This window comes from Hippoglossus hippoglossus, chromosome 13 (genome assembly GCF_009819705.1).
Source record: "Hippoglossus hippoglossus isolate fHipHip1 chromosome 13, fHipHip1.pri, whole genome shotgun sequence".
Classification (NCBI taxonomy): Eukaryota; Metazoa; Chordata; class Actinopteri; order Pleuronectiformes; family Pleuronectidae; genus Hippoglossus; species Hippoglossus hippoglossus.
Genome location: NC_047163.1, coordinates 8,540,924 through 8,557,624, shown reverse-complemented (window position 1 = coordinate 8,557,624; position 16,701 = coordinate 8,540,924). Strand labels below are relative to the sequence as shown.

Here is a 16,701-nt window from a genome sequence, read left to right as displayed (position 1 = left end):
TGTACTTGAAATTACTGGTTAGCCAGGAAAGTATACTAAATAACAGTTTGCTTCAGTATCAGTACATTTCACTTTATTTTAACAGGATAAGCCAGCCAGTATCAATATTGCTGTCCATGGGGTTAACTGAATTCATATAAATACTTTAGAGAAAATTAAAAAAGTAGTAGGTCAGTAGCTGTTTGTTGTGTACAGCTTCGTTTGTCATTTGTCTAGTATATGTACTGATGCTTTTACACCATAGAAGTTCATAACTCATAAAAAATATTTTGAAGTTGAAGGAGTAACAATAAGTATATCTTAAATGTTTTTATGGATGTTAGTGTATTTAAATAAGAGTCCCTGAAGAATGCCAATGAGATCCCGTCATAAGAAAAACACTTTGGCCAAAGTTAACTTATGATAGTAAATACAACTGTAAATGGTTTATAAGCAATTGGAAAGTCAAATTTTGTGAGTCTCTCTTTTTGTGTTACAACAAAGGCAGCTGACAACAAAGGCAGCTGCTGAAGCAGTGTGGCATCAAAGGCAGCGGTCTTCACATATCAGTGGCAGTTTCTGTTGACACCGGAAGTGTCTCTAGGAGCAACCGCTGCCACGATTTGAGTTTGTCCCTTACTGTAAAAATGTCCTCGGCCGGTTGCAAAGAGGATGTCCTGCAGCACGTCACCCAGCTGTGGTCCATGTTGGACGAGCTTTCCACCAGTGACCCCGCAGCTTATCGCAAGCTCATCCACACTCAGCTGGAGGAGGGAGCCGGGTTCAGTTCCCCGCCGGAGCTCGACTCGTGTCTGTGCGCTGACATACTGGTGAGTTGACTGGAAACTTGTTAGATTTACTTGAAAGATGTTTTAAAAAGTTCGTATGAAACATTTGTTCCTCACGACGGACACGTGACGTCAGAGCGGGGGGAGCTCAGGTGTGTCCCGTTAATCAGGGCCCGGTGTGAACAGGTGTTAAACTCAAACCGGGACCCACCAGGTTCTGTGGCCTCGTGAGGAAGTTCCGGTTTTATTTATTTTTGTACATTTTAAACGCCAAGTAAGATGAGGCACAAAGTCAATTATTATTGATATTATGGATCCAGAGGGGAGATCAGTGGATATGCAGGCCACTTGGACACAAGTCATGGGCTGACCCCCCCTCACTGAGTGTGTCATCAAAGACCCTAAACACATCATGTCCCAGGGTTGATCCCTGAAAATGTGACTATTGCTATAGGCACCAGAATGTGTTTTAATTGTGTAATTAAGTGAAGGTGTCCAAAGTGACAAAGGTCAATCGAGTATCTTTGTTTCTATTTACTAAGTCTGCATCTAAAGACTCTTATTAATCTACGGTTGATTTAATCTATTTTTTGGTCAGTGAAAAGGGAAAAGGGTGAATCATCACACACTCTCAACGCCTGTATTCACTCTTCGAGGCAAAGAAAACCAGAGACTAGACCCTGTTATTTGTTTACCCTTTTTTTACTTTAACATTTGAGTGAAATTTTAGATTATTAAAGTTGTTTCCATTTAATTTTCCATCTGTCCACTTAATTATTCCTTCCAGCTCAACTGCCTACCCTTTAAATACAAAACATTTGACTTTCACCACACACAGTGAGGCTGTCATACCTGTATCCTGTTATAGGTTAGAGATCAGGTTTCTTACAGACAGCAAATCTTTGTCCTCCACAGGAGCCGAACAAGGGGTTATTGTATCTCAACATATGCAGCTGGAAACGTGTGCCGGCGCCTCAGGATCCCAGCAAGCCATTACCTTTATGTTCAGGAAAACTGGAAACAGGCACAAGTGAAAGTCCAGGTGAACGACGCAGCTGTGCTGCAGCACAAGCTAAAGAATTGGATCATGTGTTTCATGATATAAATAAGAAAACTACTGTTGCTGATGAATTGGATGTTTTTCCTCCTCAGGCTTGTACACTGTGTTGGATGTGGCCTTAAACCCTGCAGTGCTGGAAACAGATAAGAAGGACAAATCAGATTTGTATACGCTGGCCCTGACTTTTGCCCAGCAGCAGCATGGGTTGAGGTTATCTCAGCAGTACACTGTCATCACATGTAGCCCACAAAGTAGTCCAGATGACCTGAACCGCCGCCTTGGATTTCAGCAGTGGCTCACCAACACCTCCAGCCAACCCGACACAGGTAGAGCAATAACTTTCACACCCTCATTTATGTTGTAACTGCCTCTTTACTGCTGCAGGGGAATCATCTTTTACCCTGCAGCACTGTTTATAATAATCCTGAGCACTCTTGTTTTTTACAGCCAGTCAAACCCCAGCTTCCCTCCTGCAGCAGATCGCCTCTCTGCGCTCGGAGCAACAAGATGACGAGCCGGCTGCCCAAATTATCTGCAGACCCGCGGAGAACAAAAAGAAGGATCTCATCCAGGTCATCTCCAGCACATTTGTGCAGCCTCAGAAGCCAAGGCACCGACTTGAGGTGAAAACTGATAAAGCGGGAGTTCCTCGCAGCGTGGAGCTGACAGTAGAGCTGCCAAAGGTTCACTCCATGTCAGACTGCCAGCTGAGAATTTCCAAGGTTAGCGGTTACACACTCCCCTGTACAAAGTTATAATGAACCCCTTTAGAATCTAGTGTGGGTCAGAGCGTAGTTGGATGTCATTAAAAAAACATAACTGGCCTGTTCCTGCTGTTGTGAAGTGCTGAATGTATTTTCTTCTGCAGGAAGACGTGTTATTGGAAGTGGAGGATGTTTGCTATTTGCTTCTGGACTTTCCAGTAGCTGTGAATGAAGACACTGCGTCTGCCGTCTTTAACAAGAAGAAACGACAGCTTGCAGTGAAGGTGGATGTTCTGTGACCATTTGTTTTGATTGAGAAAGAAGCGTAGAAGAGGATTCCTGCTTGGAATCGGCTGAGGAAACTGTGAAGCTTTAGGAGTAAATTCTGACACTGACAATAAATACAAAATGATTTGACAAAAGAAACGAAATTCCTTCTTTGCAAAGCGAAAACAACAGCTGCTCTGTAAACGGGTTCTTCCATAAAAATCTTTAATGTTTTTCTGTAACAAATACTGTATTTCACTGTGTGGGTTGATCTGCAGCAGCAAATTTAATTCTCAACCCGAAACGCATTAATTGACTTGAATGACAGTCTGTGGGTTTTGTTTATTAATGTGTGGGTGTACAAGTCGTGGTGTGTAGTGGTTAGGAGCTGGTGTACGGTGTCAGTGCGTCACGCCGGGGGAATAACTGACAACAAAATGATCCATGCAGTAATTTGCCTTTATTAAAACATCACAATGGATGGGGAATAACAACATCACTATTTGGCAATCTGGAACGTGTGAAAAATGTCAGTCAGCACTGATAACAGCTTCTTTTTTTTTAGCTCATCCCATGTTATTTATTGTAAATCACCCTTTTTTTTTTAATAATTCAGAGATTCAAGTTTACTGACCGTTAACTTTTAGTTCCCCGTATTAATGTATGAGCTGCAAAACAGTGTCTGATACGCATTCTTTAAAAAATAAAATAAACAAAAGTATCCAAATGTGAAATTCAAGTCAAATTCTTCATATGAAACATTCATTTTTAAAACATCGTTTTACACTGAAATTGTATTTGATCTTTTGGTCCCAGTTAATTGTGTTATTGTTTCTTATGGCATCACGAGTATTTATTTTTCTGGTCCAGTGGGAACAACTGAGGTTTGCTGTGGTGCTCTCTTGTTTTTGGGCTCTACCTCCGCTCCCCGTGGTCCTCCTCCACCCACGCCACGATCTTCCCCTCCCAGCCAGGCACGACCGCTCCGTCCTGGAAAACCTGAAGAGCCGACATCAAGCATTTACACATCCAAGAGAGACTCATCCACTGAACGGCACAAAGGTCCACATGGGGAACTGAAAATAGCTGCTCAGTGTTACCAAATTCTCTGGGATGAAAATAAGTCACCTCGCCGTGTTTTGAAGTACAGAACAGACACGGCTATTATTAGCATTTCTTAGTCTTAACCTGATATTTTAGATTCGCGTGTAGAAGCTAATGTGAAATGAAGTGCTCCTACACCTACCTCCTCTTTCACTGTGCCAAACTCCGGGTCAAGGGCCTTGAAGTGGTATCTGAAACTGCCCTGTCTGTCCACAGCGGCCTTGAAATCTCGCAGTGTCACCTCGCCCAGCCTGTGAAAACAAGCTGTCAGTCATGGTCTGTACACACAACCACCCACAGAGGCATTAGGCCGTTCTAAGGATAAGCATTTAACCAGCACAGCCACTGAAGCATTTCTAGTGAGGGATCAAACAATAACACTGTCAAATAAACCCGACATAAAGTGTCTATTTCACCTTTTTGGGATGTTGATCAGAAACGGAGTGAGCGAGCGATCGGTGAAGTAGAGCACTTTAGTTGAAACGGTGGAATCCAACCCCGGGCTGCTGTGTGAGTGCGCCATCTCTGGAAATAATTACAAAACACACCAAAATATTGTTTTTCACAATCAGATCCTGAAAATGGCTCCAGCCCCACTGCCAAAGAGGCCCTTCTCTGTACACAGATTTAGCAGTTGTTGTGGAGATGTTGGGACGATGACAAATCCTAAACAAACACGAGGAATTTGTTTGTCTCACTCGAGGTCATCGGCCAGGACTCTCGGTCTGTCGGGTTGGCTCTGCGTCCTGGTGATTTGAATTCCTCCTAGAAGAAGAACCAGTAAATCACGTCACACTGACAGATTTCATCGTTGTTGACTCACCATCCATCAGGTGACATGTGTTGCTGTGTGTGTGTGTGTCTGTGTTTACCCCTCGGTCCTGTCTGCGCTGCGTGTCAAAAGTGTGTAATCGTTCCATGAGGCTGGACATGCCCTGCTCCAGAGTGTCCAGGGTGTGATGTTGGGGATCGTGGCCGGAAAAACTGTCCCTCAAACTCCGGAGTGCCTCCCTGACCAGCTGCAGCTCTTCTCCCTGCGGACACAGACTCCTGATAGTCATACACTTTCTATAAATGTAGTTTTCTTTCGATACAAAGGAAGATATCAATGTCAATACACAAAGAGATGTATACAAATAAATTCAATTAAAACTCATCGTTAAACTCATGAGATAATAAATCTGATTTTAGACTCATTCATTCAAGTTTAATACGTAGTTAAATTGACTTATTTCAGTATTAATTTAGTATTTCATCATTTTGACTTTGTATGGCAAAAAAGACAAATCTGACTTATAATAAATCTAACTTAGCATATTGTTATTTTGACCTCGTGCAGCATTATTACAATATAGAATTTCATAATTTCAAGTCAACATTTTCACAACATACATCTTCTCTATTCTTAGAATCTTATAATCTGTGCTCACTATGCTCCACCTTTATTTTTATCAAAGCTAACTTTTAATTAATTCAGCTTATCTGCTATACAATAAGATCAAATTAAAATATTAAACTGAACATTTTATGATAAAAAGGGTTGAAATAAAGAAGGATACAAACCGGTTTAATGTGTTGGAATGATGGAGGAGATGTTGAAGCCACTGAGTTACTGTAACCACCACTTTCACTCCTGTATGACTGTAAAACAGATGACACGGCATAAATAAATGTTAAATAAATAATGTGGAGAAGATTCATAAAAAATAGAGGTGGTGGGTTTTAAACCCTGTTTTCTGTTTTACAGTGTTTCTCTTCATTATGATTAATACATGTACTGTAGTTTATTTTGACTTTAACGCACACAGGCCCTACTGCTGCCAAAAATACTCCCTAGGGCTCCAAATGTGTATTAATCCACAGCTGAAAGTAGTCCCAGACAAACCTACTACAATCTGTATTTATAAAAACTACAGTGAACAGCTAAGTTAGGAAATATCTTCATATTTTTTAACACAAACACAAGTGTTATTGTCAAGTAGGTATGCAAAACGAGCTTACTGCAACCTTTTACCACACAACATGCTCTGCACGCTCACCTGCTACAAAACTGAAAGCAGCTGTTGCAGTGATATGGGGATCCTAAAATAAAACAGGGCTACTAAAGGTGGGTTTTCACAAGTGAGTGGTCACATTATAAAAAGATAAATCTCTTAATGAATCGTAGTTTTATTAAAGAACGAACTTAATTATTGTTAAATTGTCTTTAATCTTTTCTTGTTTTATCCTGATCCAGTTAATGGATAATACATTTTGTTAGCTAATTCAATTTCACGTTTGATTTTGCAATTCCCTGATTTCAATTTGCTGACTTAAGTTTTGAGAAGCGCTCTATGAATAGTAAATACTTGAAACGTGTCGTGCTCCATACCCGTGCGAGGCTGACTTCATGTGCTTTATGTTGAGCGTCCTCCAGTTTTTGTTGCTGCTGCTGCAGTATTCTCTCCTTCCTCCCGAGCTGCTGCTAATTATGACACGAAAGACGGACGGCGTGAATCTTTGTATGCGTGTCTACATCTCAGGAATGCACTGAAGTGTAAATAATAAAAGACGATACCTCGTATTCACTGAGCAATTTGTTCTGTTCGCTCAGCTTGTGTTTGAGCTCTACCTGCAAACAGATACATCAGTGTGATATACGAGCGCTCTCCCGCTCTGTCACATAAACCTGCATCCATAGGTCAAGCAGGGCATATATTATATTGTGTCAAACGGAAATCATCACTTGTCTCACATTTTCCCCTTCCAGCTGATCTTTGGCCATGTTGGATCTCAGCAGTTCCTGCTTTAGCTGCAGGACGGCGTCCTCCTGCACTGCCAGCCGCTGCTGCAGAGCATCCTAATGAGAGAGAGAAGGAGATCAAAGAAACGTCCGGTGAAGACCTGAATACAGATGCACTGCATCCACCTGCAATATGGACAGAACACACCCATCTCCCAACTTTATCATCTTTGTACTGAAATCAAAAAGGGATGTTGTGCAAGATAGAAACTGCAGAATCATCAATTTAGGAAGGTGGACGAGTCAGAGTTATATCCTTTAATCTATTTTAGATTGCACACAAAGGACAATATTAGAGTGAGAGCTTTACCTTGATGGCCTGAACGTGTCGCACCTCCTGTTTGTGTCTCAGGAGCTCCCTCTAAAAGCCACACAAATGCACAGAGACATTAGAGAGAGGGACTCTTTGCTCACAGGGCAGCTCTTCTGTTATAAACCTGATCACATCTACTTACTGTACCTTGAGATCAAGGGCCTCCTCCATGCTTTGGTCCAGACGACTGCGGATTAGAACCTTCAGAGGGAGAGAGTACGAGGAACATAATTAGAGGATGGAAAAATGTCAGAATGCATGAGGAGACGTCGGGCCTGCACGACAGCGCGCCAGCAGATTAGAGAGATTCATCCGTGCTCCTCTTGAGAGGAACGCAAATCAGACAAAGGTTTCAGTCCTCTCAGGAGGAGTGACGCCTGCCGTGCTCATGACAACAGACGGGCTGACACTGACACTTCACACAGAATGGCGAGCAAGTGTTGTTTTTTCTCGAGTTAGCAGAGAGAGGGCACCGTACCAGCTGCTGTTCAGCGTTCGCCCGGTTCTCTCCGAAGCTCACGGATCCATCCTGGTCCTCCTCAGGGAGGGAGCCGTGGAGCAGCAGCGCCTGAGGACAAAAACACACAAGCACATATAAACTGTGTATAGACACAGAGTACAGACATGCAAGCAGTCGTAATTAAATTTTCATGGCAGAGGAGCCCGATATACGTTTGTGTATTTGTATTTGTAAATACAGCCGTTCTTTTGTACTCGGCTGTGCAACAAGTTTTTCATTTCAGCTAATCAAGCCAGCGAATTCAGTCGACTGAATCAGATTGAAATCAAATTGAAAAGCTAACAGAAGTATACACAGACTTCATCCTCTCACCTCCATTACACACACATGCACGCACGCACGCACGCACGCATGCGCACACACACACACACACACACACACACACACACACACACACACACACACACACACACACACACACACACACACACACACACACACACACACACACGCTCACACAGAAATCAAACCATCCCCCTGATAAACAGTCAGAATTACCAAACTTATCAAAGAGATCTTTCTAAGTCTGTTAATTAATAATGGACATTTTTCAGTGACATTTACTGGAGGGTGTTTATTTGCTCATTTATCTGATCGCAGCGTTATTCTCTCTATTGTATTTCATTTGCCCAGAGTTTGATTTAATTTATCAGGTCACCAGATTAAAATATCTCAATAGCCATTTGGTTTCACTTTATTCATTTGAATTACTGAGACAATCTGAGATGTGGAGATTCAGAGGTTTGGAACCAGGCTACAAACTCAGAATGAAACAGATAAAGACATGTTGACATGTTGAATGTTTGGACATGTGGTTTAAACAGAGTTATTTTTGTACAGGTCACCTCACACATCTTTTCTTAAATATTGTACAGTGCATTGACTTGTTTCAAAACCTGTGTCTCTGGACACGTACAGACGTATCACGAAGGTCATGAAAATCGAGCTTATTTACCAATAAAAAAGGATCATGTGAGTTTTTCTCTTTCCCCTCCAAGAATAGTTATATAGTAGTAATACGAATTGAAAGATATTATCAAGCAAAGAACCACAAGCTTTCAGATCTTAAGTTTTACGGTTCCGTGTATAAGTCCCTTTAAATTTCTGTTTATCCATTGGAAAGTGACGTCAGCAGCACAGCAGTGAAAGCAGAGAGACAGAGACATCTTTGTGGACAGATCTCATGAGACAGTGTCACTGACACAGAGACGGATTTCAGACCAAGTTCATGTTTGTCCTGATTTGGAAAATAACATTTTAGAGTCAAAATGTTTGGAAGTTGCTAACCCAACCCTAATCGGCTGTTATCCGTTTTTAGGCTTTTCACTTGTCTCTTAAAGGGGCGGGGCAGTGGCAAAACACTCATGACTCAGGAAGTCTTCTTGAACTGTCTTTAAAGTAGCATCATCATTCATCTACAAATATTTCCACCAACACATAACAATATATGATAGAAATAGAATATAGAGGGAATTAGGCGTTAATGACGAATCCTGCTACCCTGCTAATCAGAGTAACTGTCATTTTTTAAATTAAATCTTTGATTATATATATTTTTTATTTTTTGCATAGTTATTTTATCTTTGTGAATCTGTGCAAAACCCTGCAGACGTGGGCAGAGGATTTGAAGTGTGGACGCAGGCTGTAAATTCACTGATGCTAAATTTAAGCTGCTGCCGTCCTCAGATGTTCCTGTAGTCTTTGTGCCTTCTGTGTTTGTGTGTTGAGCGATGTGGTTTCGTTTTTTAAGTGTTCTGTCACCAGGAACTTACCTGGAGGCGGAACACCATCCTCCTGGCCTCCTGCATCTCCTTCTCCAGATGCTCCTGGTGGGCGTCCAGCTGCTCCTCCCAGGACTTCTCCTCCTCCTGCACATTGTGCCCGAGGGAGGGACACAGTCCACAGAGAGACACCTCCTCTGTGAGGATGAGAGGAACATAAGGAGATGAGGCGAGGAAGGAGCTTTTTTTTCGTATCTGATGTTTGGATTCACTGCACAAGAGCTGACGTGCATCCAACCGACCTGCGACAGATTTCTTCTCTGTCAGCTCAGATTTGTCTTCTCGAGAGTCCCCATGGTCCTCGGCCTGATCGTGGACGGCCTCCTCTTTAAGGATGTCACTGAACTGGGTGATAACATACTCCTCTTTGGGGGAGTGAGCAGGGCTGGCCGAGCTGAGACTGAAACAGATGGTGGGCACAGGCAGGAGTGAGTGTGTTTGAATCTCCTGCCAAATGAACAGCAATGAATAAGCCGAGCTGCATAAAAATGGAGATATACAACTTCCCATATAGAGCACCAAAAATGATTGAATGAATCCTATCAGGGCTTAATATTTTAAACCGTATCTGTTTTTAAAGCACATCACAGACTAACAGATAATAAAGAACGAAAACACAGGACAGACCAGAACCGAAACCTGTTCACAAAATAGTCAGCGAGGGCAGGAATTTGCAACACTGTCATTTTTCCAACAGGAAATTCTTCACATAGTTTACACCCCCCCTTCAGCCATAATTTCAAAACATAATGTTTGTGTGGATCCTGAAAGGCTGGATTTCCCGCAGCTTGTATGAATACACTGTGTTTTGTGTGTTTTCTGAGAGCATCGCTCGTAGCCCGAGGTTCAGGCCGACTGTCGTCTTCACTCCGATCTGTTTGTGGAAATAGTATACAGCTACTGTGACCTGTGACCTATGGCATTATGCATGGTGCTTTAACAGGCCATCGCGTCTTTCTCCCTCTGTGTCTGCGTGGGAAAACAAGCCGGCATCTGTGGAAACCGATCTAAACTGCGTGCGAGCAAAGAGAGGGAGAGAGAGAGAGAGAGAAAAGCACCAAAATGCATGGCCCTCCTCCTGAGGCTAAAACTAAGAAGTGAAAAAACAAACTGTGGATTTAACTGTGGAATAAAAAGTGCGTTTAGAAACCCATGAATGTCCCGAGGGATTTGCCTGGTTGGACATGTTCCTCCCAGACATGTGCCAGGATGCAAGATTGGGATCGCAACAGCATTACTCAGCAAAAGCTAATATCCCCACAGACAGTAAAACTATAATCTGTCACTTGTATGTTCACACTGACTCTGTATGAAATAAACTGTGATATATATTCATTAAAATGTGAATCTAACTTCTGTTTCTAACACATATTTCATATCCACTAATGGAAGTTAATATATTTCATATCTCGACATTGGATTGATTCTGAATTAGTTTTTACCACATAAGCTATAGATTGTATCATAGTCTCACAATACAATCAGTTTATTATAGTGGTATTATATAACCACTGAAGCACATCTTCATCCTTTAAATGTACTTTACATGGAACATTTGTAGATTTGTCTTACACATGATTGCGTCATGTCTGATAACTTTAAACATTTATGATTGTTTTCAAATACTTTTACTTTAACTATCCTTTATATGGTAAATCAACTTTTAGTTATAGTTTAATACTCAACACTCTTTCTTTGTTTTACATTAATTCCTAATGAAACTGGAATCTGTGATTTTCAGTTAAAAACACCATAGAACTGGAATAACTCACCAAACTCGCTCACATCTGTTACTTTCACGTTTCTGCTTGTTTAGCTCAACTCTGCTTCTTTCAGCATTTCATTGTATTGATCTTCTTGTTTGATTTATAGGTCAAATCAGTACTTTGACAGAATGGTACTTTGTTTGGTAGCGATCGTTTATTTCATTCCACGTTAGTGACACTTGTGACTGAGATGTAGAGCCTCTGGTTTGGAATCACAGGAGAGGCCTTGTGTGTGTGTTTGTGTGGTTTTGGTCAAGTTTTTATCATTTACCCTATTGCTTTGTGTTGCTTTGTTTATCTTTATTGTACCATCATTACTGCTATTTGTGTATTTGTTAGTATTAGTTATGTTTTTCATGTCTGCAAATCCCCTTAAAAACGAGATGAAGCCGTTTCCCTCACTGCTCTCTCCTTTTGTAAATAAAACTGCAAATCGCATGCATTGTCCCTTATGAAAAGCTGTTGAGATATTTTAGTCTGGACTCATGGTGAACCTAATGAAAGGGGAAATTGCCTTCAGGCTGCTGCTTGGTTAAAGCAAAGTATATATAATTTGGTGGCCTGTAATTTGGACTTTTTTTTTAGTTTAATCATGTGACATTTTCAGGCTGCAATCACCACACAGAGAAACGTCTGGTAGTTTGATCCTTCTCAGAAAAAGTCCTTGCAACAGGTCACACTAAAAAAAAAAGGTCTTATCAGACGCTGCTGTGATTATCCTTCAGTGTTCTTCACAAAGAGGCGGCCTCCCACTAATCATGTCATTCAGAAACCCTCTGTCATGTCTCAGGGTCCAGTTCAAATTCTAACACATTTATCTTAGATGCTCTTTGTTGATTGGCGGCACCAACAGAACACAAAGGTCTATATATATATATTTGGAACATATGGGCTAAGTCACAGATTAAACACTGGGATTTGCGAGAGATGAGCTTCAGTGCATCAGATTAACATCATCTGATCAGCAGCAGCAGAAAGTTACTAAATACATTTACCCCAGCCCTGTACTTAAGTCTGATTTTGAGGTACTTAAAGTATTTCTGTGTTTTGCTACATCACATTTATATTTAATTTCAGAGGAAAAGTTTTGTACTTTTAACTTCACTACATTTATACACATGTATTGTTTATAGGTACATTTTCATATAAAGACTTTACATTACAAAACAAGTGCTTATCTAAGATACAATTTATTGCTGAAAGTTAAATCAGTGCTTCACCAGCTTTTTGGTTTGAGTCTTGTTGGGACATTTCAGATGTTTACAAGTTGTTAGCAGCTTCACCAAAGAAAAATCTCCCCAATGCACTTCCCAGTTGGTTTTATTTGAATAACTGTTTGTGCCCCAAAGAGGTAGAATGACCCAAAATTGAATTTCTTTAAAACGTCTTATAATGTTAACAAATTTAAGAAGCGTAACTTTACTTTTCCTTCTTTCACGCCACTTGAACCATCTTAAATCCCTTCAGATTTATGTTATTACTTTGGAGGGGCCTAATCCCCAGTTTGAAAACCAGTGAACTAAAAATACTGCACAACAAATGTAACAGTTAAATCCAGCTTCACCTCAATCAGCAGAAATTGTAAATGAGTATAAATAATCGAGTCATGTTACCACTAATAATAAATTCGTCAAGTATGAGTATACTTTTACAGTTATGTTTACTTTAAGTACTTCAAATACATTTAGCTGATAATACTTCTGTATTTTTTTTACTTTAGTAGGATTTTAAAATGTAGTACTTTTTATGTACTTTTGAATTGTTGGCAAATTTATCCATCACCAGTGATCAGCATGAAAAATAAATATGCAGTAGAAATACTTAAATTTAGCAGTAAATTTTCAAGGACACATTCATTGTGACTCAGATCTTGAAAAACATGCAGGCTTTTTTTGAGAATATCTTCACAATCCAAAAATTCATCCTTATTTTTCTAAAAAAAATAAGGAAAAAGAACCCCACACATCTTGTATTTATTATTCTAAAATAATGTAAAATTCATAACCCACCCTCTGAATTATGAAATGGAAGAGCCGGTGATGAAAGTTAGATTGAGGTTGCTAAAGCAATGGCAGCTCAGCTCACACACACACAGAGGGACACACCCACACCTACCTCACTGTAAACACTGAACAATAACCTGCAGTATGAGGATCAGTCGGTTGTTATGGTGATATTTATTTCTAACACTAACACTCAGACACATGATGCTGATGAAGATGATAAATAAAATGTGTAGTGTGTTGACTTCAGGCCTCAAATCTCTCTGCACTGATGCTCTCGTTCATCACAGACACACAACAGCAGCCTGTAGTGTTCAAACAACAATTTATTTAAAAATATCCTCTCTTACCATTTCATCTGTTTGGCTCCCATGCTGGTGTGTGCAGGATTAACCTCCCATACAGCGGCGCCGCATCTGGGTGCTGATGGTGATGATGCTGCTGCCCTGCTTCCCTGTCAGGAGCATGGAGGCAGCAGGGAGGGGAGCAGCCCTGAGAGCAGCAGCTGCAGCCACAGGAGCCTCCACGTCGCACACTGTGTTCAATCACAAACAACAGCACGTTCAAATCCGCTCCTGCAGCATCTCCCTGAAAACACAAAAACCTCCAGATCCCAAAGAGAAGCCCTGCGCCTTCCCCATGAGGCTGCAGGCACAGAGGAGAGGCTGGAGTCTGGCTGCTGCTTCCTCACTGCTCTCGCCACCAGCTCCCATTCACGAACACAATGTTTTTTGTTCCTGCTGCACGAGAACTGATGCAGCTCTTGTGCATCTCTCTCAGCCCTTTTCTTGTTTTGTGCATGTATTACCTCTGCCCTCCCTCCCTGCCTCCTTCCCTCTATCTCTCCTCTGCTCGGTCGCCCAGGCTTTGTATCAGTCCTTCTTTCACTGAGCGAGGATGTCAGACATGGCTCTGTCTGCCTGGGTGTGTTTACCCTCCCCCTTCTCCCTCATTCCTCCTCCCTCCTTCCCTCGCTGCTCTCTCCTTTCACAAGGAGGAGGAGGGATCTCTCCTCCTCCTCCTCCCTCCTTGCTTTCCCTTTGATCTCTCTACTGTATTTCACTGCAGCTAAAACAAAGAACCAGCACATGCATGGAAAATAGAAACATTAGATATTTGTTTGTATACTAAATTCACAGGTTTAGAGTCAGAATCTAAAAATAAACCAACAGAAAGAAGGTATTTATACTCAAAACATTCAGACGCCTAAACCACTGACTCCATGTGTTTCAATTACATATTAAATCTCCTGGTTATTACATGAGGTCAATGTAAAGGGTCACATTTAATGAAGTGTTCTCTATCATGTGGAGTTAGTGGAAATGAATCAAATAACTTGAGGGCTTTTCAATCAAATAAGGTTAAAGTGTAAATATATACATTAAACACACAAATCAAATCACACAAATCAAATCACTCTCAAGTGATTTGATTTATTCACGCTAACTCAACCTGATGGAAAACCCTTCATTAAATGTCAACATTTACATTGAACCTATGCAATAAAGTTAGGAGGCAATTTAATAAGTAATTGAAATACATAAAGTCATCATTTGAGGCATAATTCTTTTTTGAATCTTCAATCGAAAAAATGTGTACATGTATCATATGCCATAAAGTATCTTGCCTAAACCGGTGGCTTTATGTATTTCCATTATTATTAAGACTGTATTTGTACATACTGGTCTAAAATTCAGCTCTTTTTACATCTTTCATGTAGAATGGGTGAATGGCAAAAAACACCTGCACAGTAAAGTGCTTTGAGTGCTCATCAAGACTGGAAAAGTGCTACATTTACCATGTATTGTGTGCAGTGAGCCTCATTTTTACAGCCTTAAAAAACCTAATATATTTTGGAAAAGCACCACTGGAGCCAGCAGGTAAAAGCATAATGTGAAAAAGCTTCACAACGTGCGCAGCAGGCAGCAGATTTCTTTGACACGAGTTAAGTAGACTCTTGAACAGTGTTCTGACTGAGCATCCTGTCATTACGCTGCCGTTGCTGGTGTTATCAGCAAGAATGTGAAATCGGTCTCCAAAGTAATTGCAGTTCAGCCCCTCTGAAAATAATATACTCTATATATATCTATATATCATAGAACTGGACAAAATTACACCTCAAAGCATTGTAGCAGGTAGAGGCAGCACTATGTATTATAGTGCTTATTGTAGCTTAATCTATACCAACACAGGATAATATATTTTGTTAATTATATCTTGAATACGTAATCTCAGTCTGCAAAGTAATTAAATTTAATATTTAGCACATGCTCAACATCCTGAAGTTATAAAATATTTTGGCGGGAGTCTGTAAAACAGGAAAAATTGTCTATATATGCTTTTTCTTTCATATACAGCCAAACAAACATTTCTGTCCAGGTAAGTGAATAAAAGTGGCTCCTGCACCCCCCCCCCCCCGCCCTGCAGTATGTTGTTGGGCATGGATTAGACTCATACACCTGAAGTGGGACCATCCAACGCTCAACACTCAATTTAGTCCAGGTGTAGTTTCCAAAGAATAATTTGGGGCATGAATACTGGGAAGAAGCGTTTATATCAGTTTGGCAAGTTCAGTAACTTCTTAAAAAACCTTTTCAGAAACTTCTTCATAACGTTTTTTACCTTTTCTTTGCGCTCTAATGTCTATTCTTTGCAGTGCTATATTTTTTTCACAATTAAAAAGACAAGGACGACCTCAGGTACAAAGCAGGGAGACAATGACGATATGGCACGCCGGGATTTGACCGAGGGAATAGGGGTACCAAGATGTTTATTTTAACAGAGAGAATATTTAATTCATGTGTGGATGATATATAAGGAGTGACTTTGCTGTTCAAAGAGTGGTGGGAAAGTCATTCCACCACTGGGGAGGCGGGAAGAAAGCCGCTTTGCCACAGGGACGGCACGCAGTCGGACAATTTGTAAATCAAATGAGCTGCTGAAATAGAACAGATTGTTGGTATGGTCACTGTGGGTCCTGATTGTAAATTATTATTGTGCCTGCAATGAAACAAGAGGCACTCGTCTCTTTTTATTTCCCTGACCTTCAGACAGATACGTACGAAGCGCCACACACTGATAAGCCTTTGTCCCTGGGAGTCCCATTAAGTCTTTGTTGTCAGATACAATTTGTAAAGGAACTCTGAGGCGATTTACGTTTATTGTTTGGGTAATGACAGTGGATAGGGTGGGAAATAATTACAAGTCATTCTATGTCAGTAGGCAGCTGCAGTCTAAAATATCTGTGCACCAAATATCTGCCTTTGAAAATATTTTTAATTATCTGAAAATTGTCAGGCACTCAGAGCTCACCTCTGCCAAATGCACATCCTTCTTTATCACAGAAAATGTTCACATGAAAAGGAATTTTAGTTTAATAGTTATTGAGAAAAGAATAATACAAATTTGTTTCTTTACTGAAATGTTAACGTGTTTATGGACAAATAACAGGCAACAAACGAATAAGTTTGAAAAATACGACCTCAAAATTATATTCGATGGAAAAGCTGGGAGTAATATTTAGATCCTATTACTTAAGAAAATGTAGCAGTACAAGTGTCATTATTGGTTTTATCTAAACTTTAACCATATGTTCGTTTTTATCTGTAAGACTTTAATCTACAATGTAACAAAT

General features: G+C 40.6%; 2 protein-coding genes across 3 annotated transcripts; one reads left to right on the top strand and one right to left on the bottom strand.

Annotated features, from left to right (window-relative positions):
* The first annotated feature begins 602 nt into the window (after nucleotides 1–602).
* On the top strand, nucleotides 603–3,245 carry pih1d2 (PIH1 domain containing 2). Its single transcript, XM_034604624.1, has 5 exons — nucleotides 603–809; nucleotides 1,683–1,809; nucleotides 1,920–2,153; nucleotides 2,275–2,549; nucleotides 2,696–3,245. The coding sequence occupies exons 1-5, from the start codon at nucleotides 627–629 to the stop codon at nucleotides 2,828–2,830; spliced, it is 954 nt and encodes a 317-aa protein (XP_034460515.1). The 5' UTR covers nucleotides 603–626; the 3' UTR covers nucleotides 2,831–3,245.
* Nucleotides 3,239–14,016, bottom strand: dixdc1a (DIX domain containing 1a). Of its 2 annotated transcripts, XM_034604621.1 has the most exons (16): nucleotides 13,876–14,016; nucleotides 13,418–13,602; nucleotides 9,541–9,698; nucleotides 9,290–9,435; nucleotides 7,476–7,565; nucleotides 7,145–7,198; nucleotides 6,995–7,045; nucleotides 6,637–6,741; nucleotides 6,460–6,513; nucleotides 6,274–6,366; nucleotides 5,466–5,543; nucleotides 4,775–4,936; nucleotides 4,601–4,667; nucleotides 4,319–4,427; nucleotides 4,045–4,153; nucleotides 3,239–3,797 (listed from the first exon to the last, which is right to left on the bottom strand). In XM_034604621.1, exons 2-16 carry the CDS (start codon nucleotides 13,438–13,440, stop codon nucleotides 3,714–3,716), a joined length of 1,383 nt encoding a protein of 460 aa, XP_034460512.1. In that variant the 5' UTR covers nucleotides 13,441–13,602; nucleotides 13,876–14,016; the 3' UTR covers nucleotides 3,239–3,713. The 2 variants fall into 2 exon arrangements, with proteins under 2 accessions (XP_034460512.1, XP_034460513.1); XM_034604622.1 differs by having other exon boundaries at nucleotides 6,274–6,363; nucleotides 13,418–14,012.
* Nucleotides 14,017–16,701: the final 2,685 nt, after the last annotated feature.